This window comes from Gossypium arboreum, chromosome 5, assembly GCF_025698485.1.
Source record: "Gossypium arboreum isolate Shixiya-1 chromosome 5, ASM2569848v2, whole genome shotgun sequence".
Lineage (NCBI taxonomy): Eukaryota > Viridiplantae > Streptophyta > Magnoliopsida > Malvales > Malvaceae > Gossypium > Gossypium arboreum.
In genome coordinates, this window is record NC_069074.1 from 22,219,055 (window position 1) to 22,244,946 (window position 25,892).

At 29.8% G+C, this 25,892-nt stretch overlaps 3 protein-coding genes across 4 annotated transcripts; 1 reads left to right on the forward strand and 2 right to left on the reverse strand.

The window, feature by feature from the left end:
- Positions 1-4,362: 4,362 nt before the first annotated feature.
- LOC108450210 (uncharacterized) lies at positions 4,363-8,789 on the reverse strand. The gene is made up of 12 exons (XM_017747732.2): positions 8,577-8,789; positions 8,012-8,071; positions 7,876-7,929; positions 7,714-7,774; positions 7,483-7,559; positions 6,924-6,973; positions 6,175-6,257; positions 5,631-5,701; positions 5,400-5,553; positions 5,010-5,152; positions 4,831-4,929; positions 4,363-4,640 (listed from the first exon to the last, which is right to left on the reverse strand). The coding sequence occupies exons 1-12, from the start codon at positions 8,613-8,615 to the stop codon at positions 4,569-4,571; spliced, it is 963 nt and encodes a 320-aa protein (XP_017603221.1). The 5' UTR covers positions 8,616-8,789; the 3' UTR covers positions 4,363-4,568.
- Positions 8,790-14,371: 5,582 nt separating this feature from the next.
- Positions 14,372-15,938, reverse strand: LOC108452123 (ethylene-responsive transcription factor ERF014-like). Its single transcript, XM_017749873.2, has one exon. It carries the CDS (start codon positions 15,664-15,666, stop codon positions 14,941-14,943), a length of 726 nt encoding a protein of 241 aa, XP_017605362.1. The 5' UTR covers positions 15,667-15,938; the 3' UTR covers positions 14,372-14,940.
- A 6,126-nt stretch (positions 15,939-22,064) lies between these two features.
- LOC108450686 (uncharacterized) lies at positions 22,065-24,942 on the forward strand. 2 transcript variants are annotated; one of them, XM_017748419.2, is made up of 5 exons: positions 22,065-22,214; positions 22,311-22,438; positions 22,525-22,614; positions 24,161-24,234; positions 24,618-24,942. In XM_017748419.2, the coding sequence occupies exons 1-5, from the start codon at positions 22,202-22,204 to the stop codon at positions 24,640-24,642; spliced, it is 330 nt and encodes a 109-aa protein (XP_017603908.2). In that variant the 5' UTR covers positions 22,065-22,201; the 3' UTR covers positions 24,643-24,942. The 2 variants fall into 2 exon arrangements, with proteins under 2 accessions (XP_017603908.2, XP_017603907.2); XM_017748418.2 differs by having other exon boundaries at positions 22,092-22,438.
- The last annotated feature ends 950 nt before the right edge of the window (positions 24,943-25,892 follow it).

The following is a 25,892-nucleotide window of genomic DNA, read 5'->3' on the forward strand; positions in this document are numbered from 1 at the left end:
GAAAATAGATGAAAATATAATTTTTTAATAAAATTATATAAATAAAGGAAAGCAAAGGTAGTGAAAGAACAAGGAGAAGAATATATTTTAATTTTAAAATATGATATATGCAAATATAAATAGTTTTTAATATTATTTCTTATTGTAAGTGTTTCTAAAGTTTATTTTTCTAGGGATTTTCGTCTTGTTGTATTTGTTGAGTAATATATGTAAAATTTATTGTCCAATAATTGACGATGAATAGATTTTACTAATAATTGAACACCTACAATTTGAATTAATTATCGACAACTTTTAAGATTCTTCTCAAGAATCTTATTCTTTGTATAGTAAATTGACGTGATAGAATAGTAATTTGGTTTGTGCGTGTCGAGTTTTGTTTATTTTTAGTCAAAAGATCTCAACTTCAAAGTAAAATTAGGTGGTGATTCGCTTATTCTCTTCAATAAGTTGTACGATTTCTTGAATAAGAAGGAAGAAAACCATTCAAAAAAAACTCTCAAAATTTCTCATCCTAATCCTCTTGCCATCATTACACAACATGCAAAGGTTGTATCATTAAAATTTATTTATTTTTAATAATTCATAAATTAGTTTTTGTAGCCAATACCATACCATTATTGTGTTTATCAAATGTTAAAAGTAAAGTTTTAAATATTTATTTAAAAGTTATAAATTTATGAAAAACAAAAGCCTCATCACATAATAATTTGATAAAGAAAATGTATTAAAATGATATCCAATTAATGTCTAATACCAACCCAGTTAAAAATGGCAATAGTTAGCCTTTGTACCAAGGGGTAAAAGGCTCAATGATGGGAGTTGGCAGTTGGATCCAAAGCAGTGCCCACTTTTATGTCTGAAAACATGATCTCGACATAAAGAATATTTGGCCACAATCTTGGTACTTATGTCAAACGACACCCTGCTTTTTCCATTGTTATTATTTGTTGATCCTATCCATAACCAATCAAAAGGTGTGAACCTCACACAAAGGCTTCAATTTTTGTTATTGTTCATGTACCACTTGCAAGTACACACTTGTTTTTCCTTTTACTAATAATTTGCAATGCTGGGTGTTTTACTATGAGGTTGAACTTGGACTATCATCTCTAATGAATAACATCTTTACACCTTTACTTGTGAGATTTTTCCATCTTAATACATAGCCATGGATTAAAAATTGCATTGGATTTGCTTGGACCAAAAATTCATAACAATGGTAATGAAATTTGACTTTCAATTCTTTGGGAGAAACCAAAACTCAATTTAAACCGGGATATTTAAATGATTTATCGGAGTAAAGATAAGAGGACAGGTTGATTTAGAGGATAACTGTTGAGTAACTTTAAGATCCTAGAAAAATCAATCTCCTTTTCATATATCTTCAGAATATTTATAAGAGATGTCCTCTTGTCTATTAGTATGACATGACAGAATATACATTCAACCCAGCTAAATGTGTAAAATATAATAATGGGCGTGTATCATGGAGCTTTATAAATCTGAGGTTGTTATGTTTAAATAGATTTCTCATTGTCTTGGAAGTATGTTCACACTCAAATTGGGTGTCTTGTACTAAGTTAATCATGTGATTGAGGACAAATAATTTAGCGAGACACTACTTTAAAAGGAGTTCATGCATGAATCAACAATGTGTCTAATACTAACACATATTCGAGAGAATAAAAACAACATACATATAATTTCAACCTTCTTTCCATTAAATGCAAGTTATTTTGGATATATTTCTTTTAAAATTTATATATAATTGAGAGAATAAAAATTACCATTTTACACTAAAATGGAAATATGTTAAAAACTATATCTAAATCTAATCTACTTTTAATAAATCGTTTTTTATAGAGCACTTTGGATAAATCTTAATTTTAAAATTTTCTAAAACCATTCTTAAAATATCTAACTTTTTCTTAATAAATTTTAGGGGCTTACGTTTGGTACACTAAGGCTAACATTTAGTTAAAACCATAAAAATAAATACATTACATATAATTAAATTTTGTAATAATTAATCAAAATTTTAACACATGTCATCCCCAATTTACTGTCAATGTCTAAAATTGCATTAAATATAGATTCAAAAAATTATTATAAAAAAAACTATTTTAACCTCAGTTTCTTGAAGACCACGAAATTATGGAGTATTTACAAAAAAATATATATATATATATATATTTAAATAATTAATTAGCACAATCGTTTGATTTGAATGAATCAACAAAATAATGATAGCAAGGCCAAGTCCACACTTAAATTCCTAACCGTTGACTTTCAATATTTAATCAAATCAGACGATGTCTGTGATGACTGGTGACAATTTGTGTGTCAAAAGATGGTTGGTCAATTTGGTCTGTGTGAAGTTTTGAATTTGAATTATTTATTTATTTATTCCCTTTTGGTGTTTTTGGGCAAATAATTTCTTCTTATTCTGCCCTTCCCAAGAAATGTAGGGTGAATCTCAAAAGAACCAAAGATAAAAGATGGTTGGAGTGATTTTCCTTCTCTTTTTCGTACAATTATTTAGTTTGGGAAAATAGATGAAAAATATAATTTTTTAATAAAATTATATAAATAAAGGAAAGCAAAGGTAGTGAAAGAACAAGGAGAAGAATATATTTTAATTTTAAAATATGATATATGCAAATATAAATAGTTTTTAATATTATTTCTTATTGTAAGTGTTTCTAAAGTTTATTTTTCTAGGGATTTTCGTCTTGTTGTATTTGTTGAGTAATATATGTAAAATTTATTGTCCAATAATTGACGATGAATAGATTTTACTAATAATTGAACACCTACGAATTTCGAATTAATTACTGACAACTTTTTAAGATTCTTCTCAAGAATCTTATTCTTTGTATAGTAAATTGACGTGATAGAATAGTAATTTGGTTTGTGCGTGTCGAGTTTTGTTTATTTTTAGTCAAAAAGATCTCAACTTCAGGCGAAAATTAGGTGACTGATTCGCTTATTCTCTTCAATAAGTTGTACGATTTCTTGAATAAGAAGGAAGAGAAAACCATTCAAAAAAAAAACTCTCAAAAATTTCTCATCCTAATCCTCTTGCCATCATTACACAACATGCAAAGGTTGTATCATTAAAATTTATTTATTTTTAATAATTCATAAATTAGTTTTTGTAGCCAATACCATACCATTATTGTGTTTATCAAATGTTAAAAGTAAAGTTTTAAATATTTATTTAAAAGTTATAAATTTATGAAAAACAAAAGCCTCATCACATAATAATTTGATAAAGAAAATGTATTAAAATGATATCCAATTAATGTCTAATACCAACCCAGTTAAAAATGGCAATAGTTAGCCTTTGTACCAAGGGTAAAAGGCTCAATGATGGAGTTGGCAGTTGGATCCAAAGCAGTGCCCACTTTTATGTCTGAAAACATGATCTCGACATAAAGAATATTTGGCCACAATCTTGGTACTTATGTCAAACGACACCCTGCTTTTTCCATTGTTATTATTTGTTGATCCTATCCATAACCAATCAAAAGGTGTGAACCTCACACAAAGGCTTCAATTTTTGTTATTGTTCATGTACCACTTGCAAGTACACACTTGTTTTTCCTTTTACTAATAATTTGCAATGCTGGGTGTTTTACTATGAGGTTGAACTTGGACTATCATCTCTAATGAATAACATCTTTACACCTTTACTTGTGAGATTTTTCCATCTTAATACATAGCCATGGATTAAAAATTGCATTGGATTTGCTTGGACCAAAAATTCATAACAATGGTAATGAAATTTGACTTTCAATTCTTTGGGAGAAACCAAAACTCAATTTAAACCGGGATATTTAAATGATTTATAAAATAAAGTTAAAAAATCACAATTAATCAAACCGAATCAAATTCTTTTATATTTAAAATAATGAAATAAATTACATAAAAATTTATTTTTCTAAGAATATACCATACAAGAATAAATTTACTTGTTTTTAAAATATATTTATAAAAAAAACCTTTGAAATTTTATTAAATAATGTCCAAAAATATAAAATCCAAAATTAGTATAAAATAGTACAATGGAACCGAATTCAATTATGTTTGGGAGTTCAAAAAATCCAACCACACCGAGCTCACCCTAATTTAGATGTCCTAACCTGTCAAACAAGATTGCTATCCGTTGGCTCGAATGGTTGCCGAATTCTGCATATGCAGCAGTTTTTGCTAGTGGAAAATTCATGTAAACTTTCTTTGTCAACGGAAATCAATCTTTATGCATAAAAAATTGAACATACATGTGCTGCAAGTCTAAGCAATATTCCTATATAACTAGATTGGACATCTCCACCTACATTATAAGAAGCTCCTTCATTATCCTGATAACAACGTATCCAATTAACATTTTTATCTGATTCAAAAACAGGGCTTACATAGTTACCATCAAATGTCAGGAAAAAACAAGAGTTATGAGACAATGAGAACTACATTTCTCCCTTTAATTTACGTTTTTTGTTTGGATTTTGTTTCCAGTAAGCAAAATGGTACAACAGAGTTTAAGCTAAGCATCACAAATGACTTCAAAGACGCTTAGGTTGATAGCGAGTACCTGCGTAAAACCCTTCTGTATATGCTGTGTTCTTGAATATTGTCTGCAATGGACAGCCCCCATTTCAGTTGGTGTAAAACTAAAATACAACACAACCTAGTTGTTTCTTTTTTGTTTATCCGTAAATGAATAGGAAAAATTATGGGAAAAAGCAATTTTTTCCTGGGCAACAGTGGCTGTAAATACTAAATAATCTTTAATAACGTATATGACTGTGACCATATTATACTTACAGCAAGGTTCTTTAGGTCTTCTCTAAGACATTTTTTGATATTATTTGCTACCTCAGCTCCAAGCTGCCCACTGTGTTGCTTAATCGAATCCTCCGAAATCTGTGTTGTTTCATTAATCTAAGTAAAAACCGAAAAAACATCCAGGTTGATATCGACCAAAAGTATAAGATTTAGCTTACTTCTGAAAGCAGTAATGCAGATGCTCTATCCAGGAGCTCTTCCACAAAATTCCCAGCATCCGCAGCAGGAATTGAAGGCTGCACAGTATTGACTGGCTTCTCCTTAACATTTTGCACATTACCAGATGGCTTAACAGCTTTGGCTACATCAAGAGTAGACAGTTATATTTTTTAGACAAGTTAAATACTACAGTACTTGATGATTGACTGCAGAGCTGCAGACTCAACTATCACACAAACAACATTGCAGTTTTTCTTGAAGTTACAAGAAAAATAATAAAATTTCTCCATTTCCTCTGTGAAAATTACAACCTATTTTACCCCTGGCATTTTTAAGCTGTGCAAGAAAAGTAATTAAGTGGTGCATAACAATTCTTTTAGATAAATTACCTGCAACTGCTGCAGAATTACTAGCAGCACTAACATGTTTTCCGGTAGAATCTTGTGTAGGTGCTTTTACTGGAAGATCTGACAGAATTGGGGCATCTGATGGAACAAAAGCAGCTAGATCGGGAGGTTGGTCTTTCCCTACAGGAGGGTTAGCCTACCAATGACATTAAATCAGCTAATCTGGCAAATAATTACTGGTGAAATAAGACAGTTTATGAAAATCAATATCACCTCCAGGTCAACGTATGATGGGTCTCTCCCAATCGATTTAAGAAACTTGTCCAGACCGTGGGCGTTAAGAGCTGGGAATACATCAATTAGGAATTATTCCAATCAGGCACCAAAATATTTAAGTTCAGAAACAAAGGGCTATTTAAAGTGACATGACTAAGTTCCTCCTTGACTGCCAGTTACACAAAGCCACATCCTAGCAAGTCAGTTCCCTTTTTCTATCACAGGATTTCCAGGCCTCAATGACTAAATTGAATACACCATGGAAACTTAAGGCATTGATACTTGTAACCAATTAACTGCCAAGAACAGAGAGAAAAGGAAGCAGCAAGTTTTAAATTGATGGTTTGGTTTAAGAGTTCTTATGCATTTTCAGTTAGGAATGAACATAACTTGATAAAGGAGAACAATGCCATACAAGCTAATGTTCCAGATATAGGAAAAGCCACCACTAATTGCTTTGTACATAACAAAATAAAGTGTTTCTGTGAATTCAAGAGAGGAGTATGTGAACATATCTTGTACATTCTTTTTCCCAACTTACAGATTGACATGTCATTGGAAAGTGGGTGGAAAAAGCAATACTCTTGAGTTTTGAATCCATGATCCAACAATAGTGAGACATGTCTTCAAAAAAAATGAAAAAACTGAAAATTAAAGCTAGAAATACTCTAAAGAACACAGCCAAGAAAAGCAAGCAAATCTTTATATCCTACCGAACATACATTGTAACAGAGAGAAAAGAGAAAGGTAGTGGATGGGGCAGCACTTGCATGTAAGATGTAAAGGAATCATGCAAGAATTTTAAACTAATAATCATTAGCACTAGATATATCTTTAAATGCTAAACTTTTTGCAGTATTCATAGATTATTTATTATTTTTCACATAGGCCCAGCGTTCTTCATGTGTGCACACATACACACACAAAGGTCAGCTACAACAGTTTTTTAGGATAAATAAGACATCAATAATGAAGGGAAAAACTAATCCAATCATCTCATTAGGGAGCTATTTTTGAAATTTACAATGACAGAGGTTCATTTTGGATGAAATCAAATTACACAATATCACATGAGCATAAATGCAAAATTAGGGATTCTACAAATAGAACACCATTGTGTACTAAATACAGCCAAAGAAAAACACAAGAACTTAAAGCTTCAAGGGTCTCCCATCTTGTGAGCAGCCAACAAAATTACCAGATCCTAAGGAAAGAATAGTCCATGCACCATTCAGCACTGTAGTGCAAATATATTTTGAAGCCTGAAAGAAATGAAACTTAAATGTATACCTTGCAGATTCATTTACCACGGCAAATGGAGTAACACATCCAAGTGGAACCTTAAAAGTACAAAACAGAAACAAAAACATAGACGAGTGAATTATAATATTGCTATAATATCTATGACAATTTTTAGTGGAAGAAAACATGACAAAATGAAAGAGTGAAGTACTATCTTGCTATAATATAGTTCATGATCATTAGCGAACAACTTACTCAAACCTTAACCTCTTATTGACTAAAAAGTATTTAAAAAGAAAAACTTGAACACAGATTACAAAAATTAATTTTCTTAAGAAATTTGAAAAGTGAATATTATTTTATTAGTAGCTTGTCTTTTTACTTTATATCCTTTTAAATTGGATAAAACCATAATTTTGAACTATGCACTACAATTTAGAAGCAAGATAGGTTATTAGAAGCAATCTGCTCACATAATTAGAGTAGATTGAGTAGAACACTGAACACTATACAACCAGGCAAAGACTTCTCTACTAAATCTATACTACACATAATACAATCTCAGAAAATTCTTCTACAAACAAGTTAAACTAATATGTACACCCACCTTAAGTATCTCAACCAGTGCCTCTTCTGCAGCCATTCTTAGACCACCTTTCCCTAAACCAAGCCTCTGAGATAAAACTGCACAGATTTGAAGGCAACACAAAACTCTCATCAACATCCAAAAATTGCTTCAAATTTTCCATATCAAGACTAGTATGTGAGACTAATGAACCATTTCAATGCATTATATGAAACGATTATTTATATTCAAGTGGAAAAGAAAATAATGTACCTTTCAAATCTACTTTTGTATCTGCAAGAGCAGAGACAACATAGTACCTATGTTTCTTGTCCTGCATGGATAACCATTTGCAATCACACAGGAAATTAGAAACAAATCCGAGATTCATTCAGCCCAGACGTCCGAGTAACAGTAAAGTGTTTTGTACTATACCTTCAAGAACAAATTTTTGCTCAATGCACCTCCCAAATTCCCAACATATTTTGCCTGATTGAGAAGAAATATTTTAGTTATATAATCCATGAATATGCTTAGGGATTAATGAGCCAAGTTAGCAGTCTTCTTTTACCTGAGCTTCAACTGTCAAAACAACGGGATGTTCATACTGGGAAAATTCTATTTGAAGCTCCTGCAAGATCCCAATCCACGTACCAGTCACTAAAGAAAAGGGTACAAAAGCATAACCACCATAACTAAAGAAGGCCATGATATGATTATGAACCCCATTGATGCTATCAGTCTCATTTTCTTTCAGTAGGTTGTAGAATTGATATAAATTCATTAAATTCAGCCACAGTCCGATACAAACAGAGAAATATGCTGAGCCAACGCCATATAACTAGAAGGATTATAATATTTGCATCCATTCACAGTGCAAATAACTAAAGAAGTCCATAGTCTAGCACCCCCCTCCCTCCCCAAGAAAAAAAAACTACATGGATTCCAACCCTCTACTTGCTCTATTCTTACCATGGAAAAAACCAATATAAAACAAAATAATAAAAACCCCAAATCAAAATTGGAGTGCAATAAAGAATCATTGACTAAAAACTAGACGGGGAATTGGACTGTAGATAACAAAATAGATAAAAATGAAAACTAAAAATTATCCCAAAAAGAACTAAAAGAATAACCTTTAAACGATCAAGCAGCTGGTCCTTGGAGAAAGCCATTGTATTGGTGAGTTAGTTTCTGAGTCGAAGCTGAAGTGAACGATAAAAGCAAAGCAACTACAGATCTGCAATGAGCGTCGAGTAGGTTTGTTTGTTACTACACAGCCTACAGTCAAATGGTGAAGCACTGAGTTTGATTGGGCTTAAACTCGTTGGATTATTGATCAAAACTCAGGTAAATTCGGCCTTAAAATGGGTCCTCTCTAACTAAATTGGGTCCATGTAAAGAAAATAAAGAGAACTGATTATTAATAAAATTTTTGAAAATTTTTAGCTAGCTTGGTTAGAATTTTTAGATATGATCCATTAATGGAAATTGACAATGTAATTTTAAAAATATTTAAGTTTGAATCTGTTATAATTTACATTTTTATTTTTTATTGTTATAAATCACTTTCGATTTAATTTAATTAATAATATTTATGTACCCTTTGAAAATTAGAATTTATTAAAATATATATATCTATAATATATATATAAAATCATGACTTTAAAAAAACTTAAATAGACTAAGTACTCTTTAATATTCATTTAATTACTAAATTGACATTAAATAAATATTTTTTTATGAATTATAAAAGGAGGGCTACATAATTAATGCTACTCAAACTTAGACCACATTAAGATGACGAACAACGTAACCATCAAGCCAACACATGGGGTTCAATAAATAATTTTTTATATAATAGAATTTTCATAATTTTTTGAATAATATAATTTTCATTCATTTGAACTATATAGATAACTAGATAATAATAATAAATAAAATATTCTATAAAAATAATAGATAAAATCATATCAATAATTTTCTTTTTATATAATAGAGTTTTATTGATTTAAACTACACAATTGAACATATTAATTATTAATAATTTATTATTTTAAACCAACGTTTAATTCATGTTACAGTTATATACTAATTAAAATTGAAATTTATCATTATAAATAGCATTCAACAAATGGAGATTATTAGCATTAATAAGTTTGAAGTGTCTAAAAATAATAAAGTACTAAAGTAATGGCTTGTCGAATATAAAATTTCAAAGCATAATCAAATGAGAATGGCATCGGAAAGTGATGAAAGATCATTTTAATCAATGATGAAATAAATTATAATATTCATTCATCATCACCCATTTTCTTAATTTATAATACATTTGTACTAAATTTCTTTTAAACTCACCTTTATACAGTTCCTTCAATCATTGTTTTATAAAAGCTAAAATTTTGTATCCAAATAACTTAAATCAATTTTTTATTTTGATAAGGACAAAAAAGTATTTTTAATAAATAAATTAAAAATAATTAAATTGAATTATTAATATTCGAGAGATTAAAATTGTAATCATATCATTTAATCAAAAGTCCAAGAACTCTCGTTATGCTCCTTATAATAAAATTAGGTAATCCGTACTATTTGAATCAAGATCATAATGAATTTGAACATCAAATATTCAAGATTGTTTTTTTAATTCTACAACATAATAATTTTAGGTTCTTGTAATGTACCTAATTTTCAATTGGTGTCGAACGTGATTCGAGATCACTAAATCTGACAAATGAGTAGGAAATATTATTAATTTAGTGAGTATAAGTTAAATGTGAAGTTAGGAAAAATTTTGAAATAGTGAAATGTACAAAAAAATATATATATTAAAATAATTAGAATTGAAAACGAGGTATCGAGACCTCGGGAATTTTAAATCGAGTCATAAATATTTTTATAAATATTTATGGAGTGTTAATAAGTTAGTATTAAAGTTTCGTCAAGAAATTTTAAAGTACTGATAGCTAATTGAACAAAAATGACTAAATTGTATCAAATGTAAAATTGTGGAAAATGATTAAATAGCTTAAATGATAAAAGAAAGAGGGTTTAAAAGGCAAATAGACCCAAGGTATATTTGGGCTGGGCGGTAAGAGCATGAAATCACCAAGAAAATAAGGACAAAATTGCAAAATTGCAAAATTTACTTAATAAAGCTAGGACTAAAGTGGAATTATCTAGATTTCTCTTTATTTTTCTGCATTCTCATCAGCAAAAACACCATGGAAGAGTTCCCTTAAGCTGGTTTTTCATATTTTTACTACAAGTAAGTTCAATTCTTGATTATTTCTTGAAATTTTTGTGTTTTTGTGACTTTTACAACTAGGTCCATTTGTTGAATTCATTAGTTCTTAATTCTATGAAAGAAATTGAAAGTTTCTATGAATATGTGCTGGAAGTATATGATGATTTGATATAGAATTAGAGCTTTAAATTGTTTATACGCTGATTTTATTGAAAGAATTGAATAGAAAGTGAATGTTTGGGACCTAAATTGTAAAAGAGTTTGAAGTTAGAGTTTTATGTGGAAATTCTGAATTTCAATAGTTATGAAATAACTTATAATGTCTAGGAAAAGTATTAATTGAGAAAATTAGTTTAATTGAGGGGTTAATTAAGTAAGGACTGAATTGTATGAACTGTGAAATTTGGGGCAAAATGAAAATCAACATTTTGCACTAAAATAGTTTTGGACAGCAGCAATAGTCTAAATTTGAAAAATCTCAAAAAATTTTAGAAATTTAATTATAGGACGAATAAAATATGAAATTAAAGCTTATTGAGTCTAGTTTCTTATAGAAGAAACGGTGTAAGCAATGGAATTGTAAATCATGAGATATAATAAGTTTTGTGAGACAATGTCAGAATGATTTCGGGTTCCCTTGTTCTGAATTTGGAAAATCATCAAAAATTGGAGAAAAATAATTAAGGGATTAAATTTATATGTTTAAAATCCTTAAAGAGTCTATTTTCAATAGAAATAAGCGGGAACATCATCCGAATCTCGTACGATGAGATAATTAATTCTTAGTGAAGAAGGGTCGGAACTGTCAGATAGCAGAACAGGGGCAACTTTAAAGAATAAACTGTACTTATTGGCTAAACCAAAAATTCTGAAAATTTTATGGTAATAAGATAAGTAAGTCTAGTTTCAGGGAAAATTAGCGGATCTTAATTTCGAGTTCTGTAGCTTAAGATATAAATAATTTAGTGACTATGACGCAAATAGACAGTTTTGAATATACATAAGTAAATAGTGAAATTATTGATAATGTTACTTGTTGCATGTTATATAAATTAAGGATGTGGAATAGAGAGGAGGAGGAGGAAAATATGTATGAATATTCAGCTAGCATGGCTAATTTGTATGTTTTAGGCTCATGGACTAAATTGAATAAAAGTAAATTTTTATGGGCAATTTTGTAAAAAAAATGTTAGAAATGACCAATTTGCATGAAATGGATTATTTTATTATTTAAATTACAAAATTGAATGAAATTATTAATTTAGCTCAAGATCAGGGAAAAACATGTTTTAATGATTAAATTGAAAAGTGTTGAAATTATGGAAAATTCTAACATTTTATAGAATTCATAGGTTGTTATCAATTTGTGTGAGAATAACGGCTGGAAATAAGGATTAAATTGCAATAATTTTATTTTATTTTAACCTAAGGATGAAATCGTCATTAATTAAAAGTTTAGAGGTAAAATGATAATTTTGTTTAGAGCATTAGTTGAATATATTATAACATGAAATAAATGAAAACGACGATCAAATTTCTTTATAAAGATCCGGATGACTTGAATACGAGACTTGAACGTGGAAAAGAAAAGATATCGGATTAATGAAATATCTGATAAATGAATCGGTAACTCCGGTAATGTCCGTAACTCTATTCTGGTGATGGATTCGGGTTAGGGGCGTTACAGTTACGTTTGTTTCACTAAAAACAAATTTCGGAAAATGTTTTCTCAGAAAATGGATTGATCGTATTGAAAAGCTGGTTTTGATGATTTTGCGTAAAATATTTTCCATTATTTAACAAAATTTTGTGAAATCATTTTCTAAAAATTGTTCCTAGTAAAATAAACACGACATAAATATATTTGTTACAAAATATTATAGCATCATTATTTTTTTACGATCGGAATTTATTTCATAACAAGATAATATTTTATAATAAATGTTATATATAAACTTAATAATAAACATTGTCTAATTATTAAATTGCATATATTTTATACATGGGAGTAGGGGTATGCATGGGTCGGGCCCAACTAAAAAATTAGGCCCGCGCCCGGCCCAGCCTGAAAAATGGGCATAAAATTTTATCCAAGCCCGACCCGAATAAAAATGTTAAAACCAGGTCCAACTCGGCCCGCCCATATTAATTTTTATATAATTTTAAAATATATATAAACCATCAAAAATACTAAAAACATCAAGTAAATATTTCTCAACAAATTAAAAATAAATTTTAAAAATATATATACTTAAATAACACTAAAATAGATGCAACTTAACAAACAAATGTTTCTTAAATAATAATAAAATTAACAAATGTCTTTAAAATAATAATAAAATTAATAAAAAATAAGTTTTATACAATATCCAAATAATAACAACAAAATAGTAGCAACATAATAGTAAAATAGTAGCAAAATCAGGAGAAAACAATAAGAAAATAATATTTAAAAAAGATTTTTTGTCATGTAGTGAATTTGGGCCTGGCTGGGTAGTGCCCGGGTCAATAAATGCCTTACCTGAGGCCCGACCCGTTTTTCAAACGGGCCTTATTTTTTCCCAAGCCCATTTTTCAAGCCTATATTTTTACCCAAACCCTCTCACATTTTGGGCGGGTCTTCGAGCCGGCCACCACCTCTACATGGGAGTGGATAATGACACATTAGAGTTGAAATTGATAAATAAAGCTAAGAATGGTTTAAACAAATATTCATATTGATATAATTAAAATAGTCATATTTTATTCTATAAATTATTTTATTGTTATATATTTATAAATTGTAATATATACTTATTATTAAAATGATTAATATAAATATATTTTCAATAATGTATTAAGAATATTATTTAAATTTTATAAAATTATTATTTTCAAAATTTATTATTAAAATAAGATTGTAATATTAAATATATTATTGAATAATTTATTATATTAATAATTAAATATATTATTAAATATAAATAATTAAATATGTATGTTTAATAATATTTAACATTATAATATTTGATATTAATATTTTAATGTCTTAAATATTTTAAGAATTAAAGTAAAATCATTAATAATATAATAATATTAGGCTTGATGAAGTTAATTTTATATAAAACAAAATTACTCATAAAAGAGCCTTTTTGGAGAATAACTTAAAATTTTTAAAAGGGTAAATTAATTTAAAAAAAATTTATTTTATATTGACTTATAATTTATTTTTCGTTGACCAAGCTATATTCTATAAAGAAAACACAAGAAAAAAATATTTCCCATAAGTCATTTTTCGTGAAACAAATGTAGGAACTTAAACTAGTTAACTGAACTCAATTTAGTTAACTAACAAATCTATACATAATTCTTCCGGTAAATGTATATGAGAGATCCTTCTATTATAGAGACTTGATCAAATTAATTCATATACTATTAAATAGATCAATTTAGTCCTTGTAATATGAAAAGAATCAAATAAGATCAATGATTTATTGCTTAATAGGGTTAATATTTTTAAAGTTTTTATTATTCCGTAAATGAAATTTTTATTTGAAATTGAATTGCAATTAGAAAAACTCAAGATATTTTTTATACCATAAATATTAATTATATTAAAATTAAAATTTACTTGATTTTTTAATAATACAGAAATTAAATAATTCATTTAATAATAAAGGGAGTTTAACCTAATATTTCCGTAACTCAAATGTGAACAGCTTCGAGGCTTTCCTTTTTTTTTCTTGTTTGGATAAAAAGGCTTCATTGGTTAAACCGAGTAACTTGGAACATCCCATTTTTACAATCTATCTATTCCCTTACCGCATTTAATGTTAACTTTGAATTTTTTAACAAGCACAAAACTGCTTCGGTTTCAAGTTTCAACGGTCTCTACAGTTTGTTCCCGGTGAATATTTTTGACCATGACAAATTAAAGTAAATTGGGGGCTCCCCACACTTCCCAAAGGCCTCTGCATACAAATATTACAGGAAAAGGAAAATTGAAAAAAAAAAAAAAAGATGATTTTTTTTTCTCTTGAATATGACAATATTCATAATTTGATACATTGAATATGTAGAAGGCTCCACATTAGAGTTCCAAAAAACAATGGTTTCTGTTCCATGTGGATTCATTCTCCTTAACTCAAATTACACTAAAATATGAATTGTTTGGTCACTGTCAGTAACATCTTCAAGCAACAAGTGAAGATCAATATCAATGAATAGGAATGAATAAAAGAATGGTTTAATGCTGGACTTTTTCTTTTTTTGCCTTAGCAAAAACTCCATAGGCGGATATCATCACCTTCATCATAGAAATCATGGATCATTGAGGGTGGATTAAGTGAGGATACACTGAACATCTGATCAATATGCTTGGGAGAATATTGCAGGCAGCTGTCAAAGGAGGAGTACCATGGTTCCATCAGAGAAATAGGCTCGTCGTTTGCAGCAAGAGATTGTATGAGTGACATATAAGCATCATCATCAACATCAACTACTTGATGATCAGATGGTGAGGAGGACATTGATGGGGAAGAAGCTGGTGAAGAGGAGGAAGTGGAGGGAGGTGCTGGGGATATCGGTGGGGTGGCGGCACTGGAGACGCCATGGTCGACGACAAAACTATTAGCAGCTGCAGCAGCCACTCTTTGTATTGACTTTGGAGACAAAAGGGTGTCAGGGTCAGGGATGTAATGTGAGGATGTGATTGGGAAGTTGAGATTAGCTGAGGAACCTTTGAGGCAAAGAAGTGCAGCATCATAGGCTCTTGCAGCAGCTTCTGGTGTAGAATAAGACCCTAACCAGATTCTTGTTTTTTGATTTGGAGCCCTAATCTCTGACACCCAAGAACCCCAGCTCCTCATTCTCACACCCTTATATTTCTTCTTTTTGCATGCTGATGAGGATGGTGGTGGTGGTGTGGGTGATGTTGATGCCTTCATTTGCTTTGATGGTTGTGGTTGAACTTGAATCTTCTGCAGATCAGTCTTCACCATTGGCAAGGAGCACTCAACAACAGTTTTCAGTTATCAATTAATGCTTTGATGAGCTATGGATCAAATGGTTTCTTGTTCTTTGGGAAGTGATGAAAGATGTTGATATTTATAGATGGTGGGAGACTGAGAGTTTTTAAAGTTGGGAAGATCCGTCGGTCAATCAGTGTTATTCCACATATGAATAAGAAAATGGGTGACAGACAGATATTTTAGATTAATTAAAAAAAGAGAGAAAGAAATAGACAACAGTTTACTGTTCAATGGTAAAACCCCAGTTCCCTATGGCTAAGTATATAATAAATAGTTTGTACCAAACACGTGGAAATGAAAATATAATGATTAAGTACACAGCAGAAATGTCAATTTGCAAACCCCAATATTCAACCTCATTGGCTAATTCTTGATTAGAGGAGGAAAGATCAAGGAATTAAGCACAAACAGTTTTGTAGACAATGAACAAATTACAGCTAGAAAAAACGTTTTTTTGCCCCCTTTGAATCATTCAATATTAAATACCATTATTGTAAAAAAGTCATTTTCTTAGACTTTCTGCAGAAAGATTTAAAATTTAACAGCCAGGAAATGATGGAACATGAATGCAACATGCTATGATTCGATAGTTGTTAGAAGTGAATAACTCAAGTTAAATGGCTGTTTTTAGAGTTAGATTGACTTGCTAAGCAAGTCAGTCTCCAACCCAGTTGACACCCAGAAAATAAAGAATAAGAAAAGAAACCAGGAAAAGGGCAAACCAGAAACTTTTCCACCAGGGTTTTCATTAAATTACATTATGTTTTACTGTACTTTTCTTTATAGCTGATATAATAAATTGTAGAAATATTGGTTTTTCTTTTTCCTTTTTATGGGAAAAAAACCCTTTTGATTATTTAAGATAATAATAATAAAGGAGTGTGCGTGAGAGAGAGAGAGAGAGACATAGGATTCTTTATAGGCAACTTCCAGGATCTGCAAGGCATTAGTTTTTAATGGGTGGGGTGTGAGACGCGCAGTCTAAATCCTAGTGCTTAACTAAGCTATTCATTACCCCAATGTAGAAAAAACAAAACCAGCTGTTGCTGCTCTGTCTTGCAGCACTGAAACCGCGTCTCTTGGCCCTCATGCCTTCTCAAAAACCATCTTTTTCACTCTTTTTACTGACTAATAAATTAGAAGCCCTTATGAGACACATCTCTCAACTGTTTCAACTTTCATGGTGTTTTTATGCTTGGCTGCTTTATGCCTACATGTTTTGACTTTCTTTCTTCCCAAGTTTCTCACTCCTGCTTACCTCGAGAGGATTCTCTTTATGGTACGGCAAACAAAACCAAAACTAATATCCCTGGACCAAAATACGTATAAACTTGGTTAGTTTTCACACTTGGGGATGTTCGAATGGGATGAACTGATTTTTCAAACTTTCCAGCACACGGTTGTTGCCCTTGTCAGGCAAATTGGCAATGATACGCCTGGCAAAACGTGCCCAACATTTTTGCAAAAAAGGCTACATACATACATACATACATACATACATTCAGATTGGTACAAAGTTCCTTCCAGTTAAAGGTTCATAAAAATGAGGCCCTTCGACATAAGATAAGAAAACCTGTTTGTGAGCAATAATGGCGGCCCAAGTAATACTTTTTGTCATGACAGAGAGAAAAATGTTCTTCCCAATGAACATTACTCATGTGTGAATAAAAAGAATAGTGTGGTCAATCCGTACAAAAACCCTGCTTCAATCAAGAAGGCATCGCATCTCTCTTCCTTTAAAATTAACTAGTGTTTTTTGTTCTGTATTAATTGCAAAACTATTCCTATCAGGCAGGTGCTCTGGCATTGATCCGATTCGCCATATAAGTAACATGTATTTAAAAACAGTATCTCTTTCACATGTGTGAGACCATCCCTTGGTTCATTTCTTTATCTTAAATTTTTTTCAGAAATTAAGGAATGAAACAAGGGCTTGGTTTCTTGGAAATGGGAAGGATATTTCATTTTTATATTTAATCATTCAGCTCAGAAGCTGTGCCCCTGAGCTCATAATGTATCACAGTTTTGTTTACTGATGTTAATGTTATTGACAAACTTTTTTAACACCTTCCTTTCAGAGTAAACTTCTTGTAGGTTTTACCTGTTACTGGGTTATGAAATTTGGGTATCTCATTTTTGTATGATTTATAGCTCAAACAATATATATATATATATATATATATATATATGCCAGTAGGAGGAGGGGCCAAAAAGATCTTATTTGTCTGGGGCAATTCTGCAGTGCAAGATCGATTATAGTAAGGCAAATCGATATATAAAATCTGTCCTAAAGCAGAGAAAATAATTAAACAGAAGATTCATGCTTCTGGTCATCTCAAGTCTCATCAAATATTATTGTATATCCATACGGAAAATTATGTGTACAAAAATGTTGTTGTGCTGAACTGGCATTGACATTGCCGTACTGCCATAGCCCTTATTCCGTACTGGGTGTTTCGAGGAAATTGACAAAGAAATAATTAGATCTTGTGAGGTAAAAAGGGGATTGAGCGTTAGCCAACTGGAAGTAGGACCAGAGTATATCGAAATGGGGGTAAGGTAAAAGGATAGGCGAAAGTGCTAGGAAGGTTGTTTTCAAAGGGTTTAATGTATATTATCGGCAATATCCACAGCAACCACCATATATATCCAGAGTGATGGCTCACGTAATCCTTGTTGACTTCAAGCCTGGAGATTTTAAAACAAAGTTTAAAAAAGGCCTTCATGAGCTTGTATTACGTAGAATACAGCTATTCAACAACTTGAATGCATATTTACCAAATAACCTTTTTCTTTTTTTACCAAATCGAGTTGCTCTCCATTTTCGTTTTGTTTTGTTTTTATCTTCTAAACTTTCCAGTTTTTATGAACCTTCGTACAGAGCAAACATGGTAGCTAATAAGAGATTATCTATTTCCTTGGCCAATTATTAGTGCATATGAAGTATGGTTTTTAGCTGGAACACACCAATGCATGCAGTAGTTTGGGTTGGTTGATATTTCATGTTTTACAGCTTGAAATGTAATCATTACTTCGTGTTACAGCTTGAAGTCGCAGCATATAGAATGAGACTAAGGGTGTTCTTTTGTTTTCTTCGTTTCCAAATTATGATGTTTTTATCCTAACCCTTTTAATAATCATTGCAAATTTGGGGGTCAATGGATAATTACGTGGCAGCCTTTGGATTGGAGATCATTGATGTGATGCCGGTGTTGAATTCTTATGTGTGTAAAAAATAAAAATTAAACCTAAATGATTGTAATACACAATTTTTTTATGTGTCACGATTATGGCATACAGTTTTTTTTGACGTCCATTCAAAAAGATTAAAGGTAAAAAGAAGCTTTTTAATAAAAATAAAAAATAAAAATCAATTGAGCCCTTAAAAGAAAGTGCACCTTATTAAGTCATTAATATATAAAAAAAAAAAGAAAATTAGGCCTTTCTATTAATAAAAATTATTAGTTGACTAGTTTGACCGTTAAAGATATTGACATGATTGACGACAATTACTAAAGGATGACACGTGGCATGCCATATGGAAATATGCTAATGTGGCATGCCATGTCAAAAAACAAATTTCAATTTTTTTAAAACATACTTTAAAAGGAAAATTATAAAAATTTAAAATGATTAATAAAAATTATATTTGGAATGAACCTTGACATATGATTGTCCAAGTTCATTTGAATTAATTATTTGTCCAATTTTATTCTAGATGAGTTCAAAAGTATAAAAAATTAGAAATTATAAAAATATATTAATAATTATTTATAAAATCTAAAAACAAGATTGATGGGGTGGGATGGGGGCGAATACTGCTAGATCCACTATCACTTCACGATTGGCACACTTTTACTCCACCACCTGCTCCGCTCTATTATAGATGTATAATCTTGAAATTCACTATCACTTTCTTAAATGTTGGATGCATCCAACCTTGCCCCGCTTTACTTTACTTAAATTTAATTTTTGCTACTTATCTTTAATATTTTCAACATTTTTAAACTTAAGTAAATATTTAAACACAATTCTCCAAAAAAAGTTTAAACATAAAAATATATTTTTTTTCTATATTACGTTATTATATTTTTTTCCTTTTAATAATTTACATATGCACAAATAAAATGATATATAGTGGATTTGGTCGAAGCGAGGCAAGCAATAAGTATAATTGCTCCATACCTATTATCTAAAAGAAAAAATCTATCTTGCACCGTCTCACATCTACTTTTCAAACAAAAAAAATTCGCTACATTCAAAACAGATTAGTTTAGAATCTATGTGGCTGTTCAGATTTTGCCATCCCTAATTTTACTGTTAGAATTGTTGATGAGGTTTCTATAAAAAAGGTAAAATAATTTTTTTAGCCCTTAGCATTAGCAGTTTTTATTAATTGGTCATTACTTTTTAAAAAGTACATAAACAGTCATAAAAATGTTTTAAAACTTTTTTCTTATTTCCAATAAAATATAAAATATTATGCAAGATAAAAAAACACTTTAAATAAAAATAATTTTAAACAATTTAAAAATATAAATATTTTCAAAAATTCAAAACATGTGTTATTTACTCCATGAATGTTAATATATTTTCTCCAAAATTTAAGATATTTGTTCTGTTCATATTAAATCAAATTGAATAATTTCTTTAAAATTTTAAATCAAATTAATTATATATCTTTTTTTTATGTAAATCTAGTTATAAAGTATATAAAATGTTAGTATAAAGTAAATATTTTTGAACATTAGTATAAAGTAATTTTAAAATAATGATACAAGATAATTTTTAAATAATAATGTTAAATTTAAGATTATTATTTGTTTAAAATACACTACATTAAGAGAAATTTGTATAAAATGGGCCTATTTTTGTAAAATATAAAGGTAATAAATTAAGTCTAGAAAATGTATTTTGAACAAAATTTTGTTTACAAATATATTGAAATTTAAGTCAAATCAATTTAGAGTTTATATCATTACTTAATTTTTTTACACTAATATTTCATATACTTTATAATTAAATTTAATTAAAAATATTTTTATATATAAATTATTTGAATTAAATTAATTAAAGACTTATTCAAATATGATTTAATATAAATTGAATAAATAGTTTAAACTTTTGAAAATATCTTATTACCATTAGAGGTGTTCACCATAGGCAAGGTTAGGCCCAGGTCTGATTTCAAAAAGAAAATTAGCTTGGAGTTTGTTTAGTATAAATGGACCATTCACTATTTAAAAATAATAACAGATTCTTTTCTATTTAAATTTAAATATAAAATTAATATCAACGAAAAGTTTTTATATTTTATTATTTTATATATTAAAATGGGCAAACCCAAAGTTAAAATATAAGCTCAAATGAGTTGAATTGATCGGGTTGGCTAGATTATACGGTTCATGAATACCTTTTATTACCATTCAATGAGTAATAACATATTTTTTTGAATCGTTTATATTTTTAATAATTTTAGAATTTTATAATTTTTAAAATTTTAAAGATTTTTTTTAATTTTACAAAGTTTTTATTTTTCATAATTTTGAAATTTTTATTTTTATTTAAATATGAAAGAACAAAATTTAAACTTTTTATGTAGTAAGAATAAGTACTAAATTAATAAAAATTACAAGCGTTGAGGGTTAAAAATTGTTTTACCATTTTTAACTTTATTTAACCACAATTAGATGAGGAACAAGATTTTTAACAAAAATTCAAAGACTCAATGTCTTAAAATTAAATAATAGAGATTAAATTTTGAATTTCAAAATAGTACATGGATCTCTAGTAAATTTAAACCAAAAATAAATCCTATTAGTCTTAAGTACTTAATTAGGGATGTCAACGAGATAGGGTAAGGTAAATTTTTGTCACCCTGAACTTAATCTAAAACTTGAGTAATTCTTTGTACTCTCACCTCGACTTTTAAGAAAAATGATCTGCCTCAACCCCAATCTGACCCTGATTTTTAAGTAAAAAAATTCTGTCTCGAACTCAATTTAAAATTTAATAAAAGACCCGACTCCTATTAAAATTTAATTTAATTATTTTTTTATTTTGAAATAAATAAAATTACATTTTTAATTGTTTTATTTTTTAAGCAAATAATAATTTTTTTCAAGTTTATATTTAAACTTAACATATATTTATTTATTGAAAGTAAAAACTTAATATACATATATTTATATATATATCAAAGGTACTTTTGTAAATATCTCGGGGCTGATAGGACAAATTAACTTTTAATTTCACCTAACCTGTCTTAAACTCGGTTTTCCAAAAACAAAAATCCGATCCAAATGAATTGAGTCGGTTCAGAATATTTTGGATTCTGAAATTTTTTGCCATCCTATACTTAATTGTAACTTCAGGGCCAATCAGGTTATTAAGTCAAGTAATTAATTTGATTGGAAGTGTGACCCAGATAATTCGGGTCTAATCTCAAACTTAATAATCAACCGTCACTCAAAAACAAAAGCTATCGGCTAACGAGTTCTGCGAAATGCTATCCAAAGGTATTGGACCAATGGCAGCAAGATCTTTATCCATTGTTCACGTTCCCGCGTTTAAACTTAAATGGGTTTTCTCTCCCTTATCATTTTGTTCTTCAGAATCCAAACCAAGGAAGCTGGTTCTCTACTCCAAGCCTGGTTGCTGTTTGTGCGATGGCCTCAAAGAAAAACTTCACGCCGCCTTCTCACTTTCCGGCCCGGACCCCCTCCATGACGTCGTTTTGCAGGTAAAATCCCCACCTCACATGTCAGTCTTTGCATATACAAAGATTGGAACTTGGAGAGTTTTAATTGTTGGGTTCTTTTTAAGTAGGTGAGGGATATTACCAGCAATCCTGAGTGGGAGAAGGCTTATCAATATGAGATACCCGTTTTAGCCAAAGTGCTCTCTGATGGCTCTGAGGTGAGCTTTTCTTGTATTTGGGTTTTTCCTTTAACCTCTACTAGTGCCTGGAAATTGTGAACTGAAGGTTGAGTAAGGGGACATTTAAATGAACAGCAAGAAATGGAGGAGGATTTCGTTCCCCATGACATTGTTTAAGCTTCTAGAATTAGGGTTTTGGGCTTTTCTGTTTGATTTTACTAAAAGGCCCACTGAATTTGGAAAAAAAAAAATTAGCCAGGTCATTTCAAGGTCTTTGATCATTTATGAATGATGGAGGAACTTCGATTGCACTTCGTTTAGTATATTGGGTGCATTAGTTTTCCATCTCAGGTTGAAATGAGCAATCACTTGTTCTTGGAAAACTGTTTTTAAGAGGGGACATTGTATAAAAAGTAAGTGGGGTCTCTGGAACTATGAAATAAGGTTTAGGATGACTTGTATAGTTCATCTTAGGTAGAGAGTGATCTCTAGCATTTGTAAAAAGGATTTACATGAAAAATACTATTTTACTTGCGTGTTTTCTTAAAAATCTATTTTAGTTTGAAACTTGCTAACAACTTCTCTGGTAATCTCTGGTTCATGTTTGAAGTCAATTTATATTGTTTACCATTATTTAGGGGCTTAGCTTCACGTTTATGGGATGTTCTTTTAGGTATTTTTGTTTCATGTTTGAAGAAGTAAGCTTGTATTATGCCTTACTCGGTTAAAACTTGCTGGCAATCTCCACATCCTGTTCTTAGAAGTATTTAAACTGACACGGATCCTACATTCTTCAGAGATAATTAGAATGACATTAGCGTAGAATCTTTAGATACTCTATTGAGGGAATGTTTTATACTAACACAGAATATGACGAGGTTTTCTGTAGTGGTAAACTTTAAACAAGTTTTATTCTTTCCCTCTTTTATTTGGTGGATCTCTTCCACTACTACTGTTTTCAAGGTAAGACCTTGGTTTTCTTTCTAATTTTTTTCCCCCCAAATCTAATCTGATTAATTTAGTATAATAGTGGAATAACTCTTATGATGGATGGCACATACTCAAAGATGCAGATTCCCTTTTACATTGTACTTTTCAATACTTACCATCATTTTCATCAGATATCCAGCACCCGTCATGGCTATAGTCCAGTCAAAAGTTTCTGATTATGTTGTTACCTTTGAGTAGCTCTTGTTGACCATAAAATCACAATGCTACTTTATTGAAATAAATTAGGATGTAATGTAGCGTAAGGGTATAATTTCTGTTATCCAGGCCCTTGGATATAGGCATGTGTAGGTATAGTGATTTATTTTCTTAATTTTTTTGCAAAATTTTTCAATATATTTGGAGGATCATGCCCTGATTCCAATGTCCTGATATGTTCAAACACAAGTTTCGGGTAGTGGTACTTCAGAAAAATGAAGAATTCGAATATCATAAGGTATAATAAGGATATTAAAATAGGTCATCCTTATCTAGCTACCCTTGCACTAGTCTTTACAAAGATGGGATAAAATATTTGCTAGTTATATGGATCATTCTGAAGAGCACATCTCACGAGCAATATCAATCTTTCTTTCAGGAAATACTACCTAGATTATCTCCTCGACTTGGGGTGGAACTTGTCCATAAGAAGATAGCAGCTGCTTTTAAACAGTAAGAGTGCTCTGTAATTTTTTGTTATGTGATGGAATGGATACCGAAGTTCGTGTACAACTACAAGGGAATATGATTTTTGATAAACATCATGTCATTTTTAGTATGTTTTGACTAGGTTTTATCTAGCCGCCATCACTGACACTGTGGCTTTACTCCGATAAACAAAATTTTCTTTTCATATCTTTTGTGTATCATTAATTCCATGGAAACAAAAGCAGGCCACTTTAAGGTCTTGAAACTGATGAAATGAAAAATTGCATTAATCATGGTTCTTTAATGTCATATTCTTTGTTCAACTTCGTTTGCATTGGATTGTTATTTAACTCCTGCCGTCTGTGGTGCACGATCGGGTTTGTCCTCTTTTCATCTTTTCCATTTAGGGCTGTCAAGTATATCTTGGTCTAGTGGGTACCCAGTTAGAGAAAGCAATACACATCAAAGGGAAAGGAAAATGAAAAAGACTGTAGAAGAGATAAAAGAGCTCAACCCACCTGCACCTGTGGCTGGTCAATGAAGGACTGCCACTGTCATTACATACAACTTTAATGTAAGATTATGCATTATTTTATACAAACGAGGTTATCATGTAGGATAATAGAAAGAATTACAAGTGTTGTGATTCGAAACTCAAAACTCGTTGGATGTCACTTCGTAAAGTTGACTACATGAATCAACCGGATTAAGCTTAATCCTTGACTTACTGGATACCATCTGGTTGCTTTTAATTAATTGGTCTAAATCCTGACTTTACAACAACAAATTTTGATAGGCTGTTGAGGTTCAGTATGGCGCCGTGCACGCATATTCATGGACACCTATCCCAAAATAACATCATACTAAGGGCAACTTTAGGGCAACTTTTGAAAAGTGCTGTGAAAAAGTACTGCTGTGAAAAAGTATTTTTTAGAAGTGTTTTGAAAAAATTTAGGTGTTTGATATTACTGTTAAAAAGTACTTTTGAAAAGTAAAATGTCCATTTTAAACATGATATTATAAAGTAACAAATATGTATTTAAATAATATTCAAATTAGTTAATATTATGATATTTTAATAAAAATATAAAAAATAATTTATTATAACTTATTGTTAATATTTTAATATATAATATTAATTTTAAATATTTCTAAATAATTAATATTAATTATTTATTAAATTTAATTAGAATATATAAATTATATTTAAATATTTAAATATAATAATTAAATATTTATAATTAGATATTGATACAATTGTATTATTTTAAAAATATTTTTATTTTTAATTAATACTTTTAACAACATTTGTAAAACTTATGTTAAATAACCAAGAAAGAGAACACAAAATAATAGCATCAAACACATTTTAAGTCAAAAAGTAAGGTTAAAAGGTAAAATAACATCCAAAAGTGCTTTTTGGTGAAAAGTTAAAATTCTTGCTTTTCATCTCTAAAAAAGCTCATCCCAAAAGTTAAAAAAGTTGTCTAAATGATTTGTGTTCTTCATTGCTTTTAAGAGAAAAGCACTTTTTTTAGAAAAAGTTTATCCAAAAAGCAATGGAGAACACACCCTAACAGATAAAGGTTTTTTTACAGAAATAACTCAAAAATACTATTATTTATAAAAACGACCTAGGTTTAAAAATTATAACAAAAGTTACTTGAAATGAACAGTGCTGG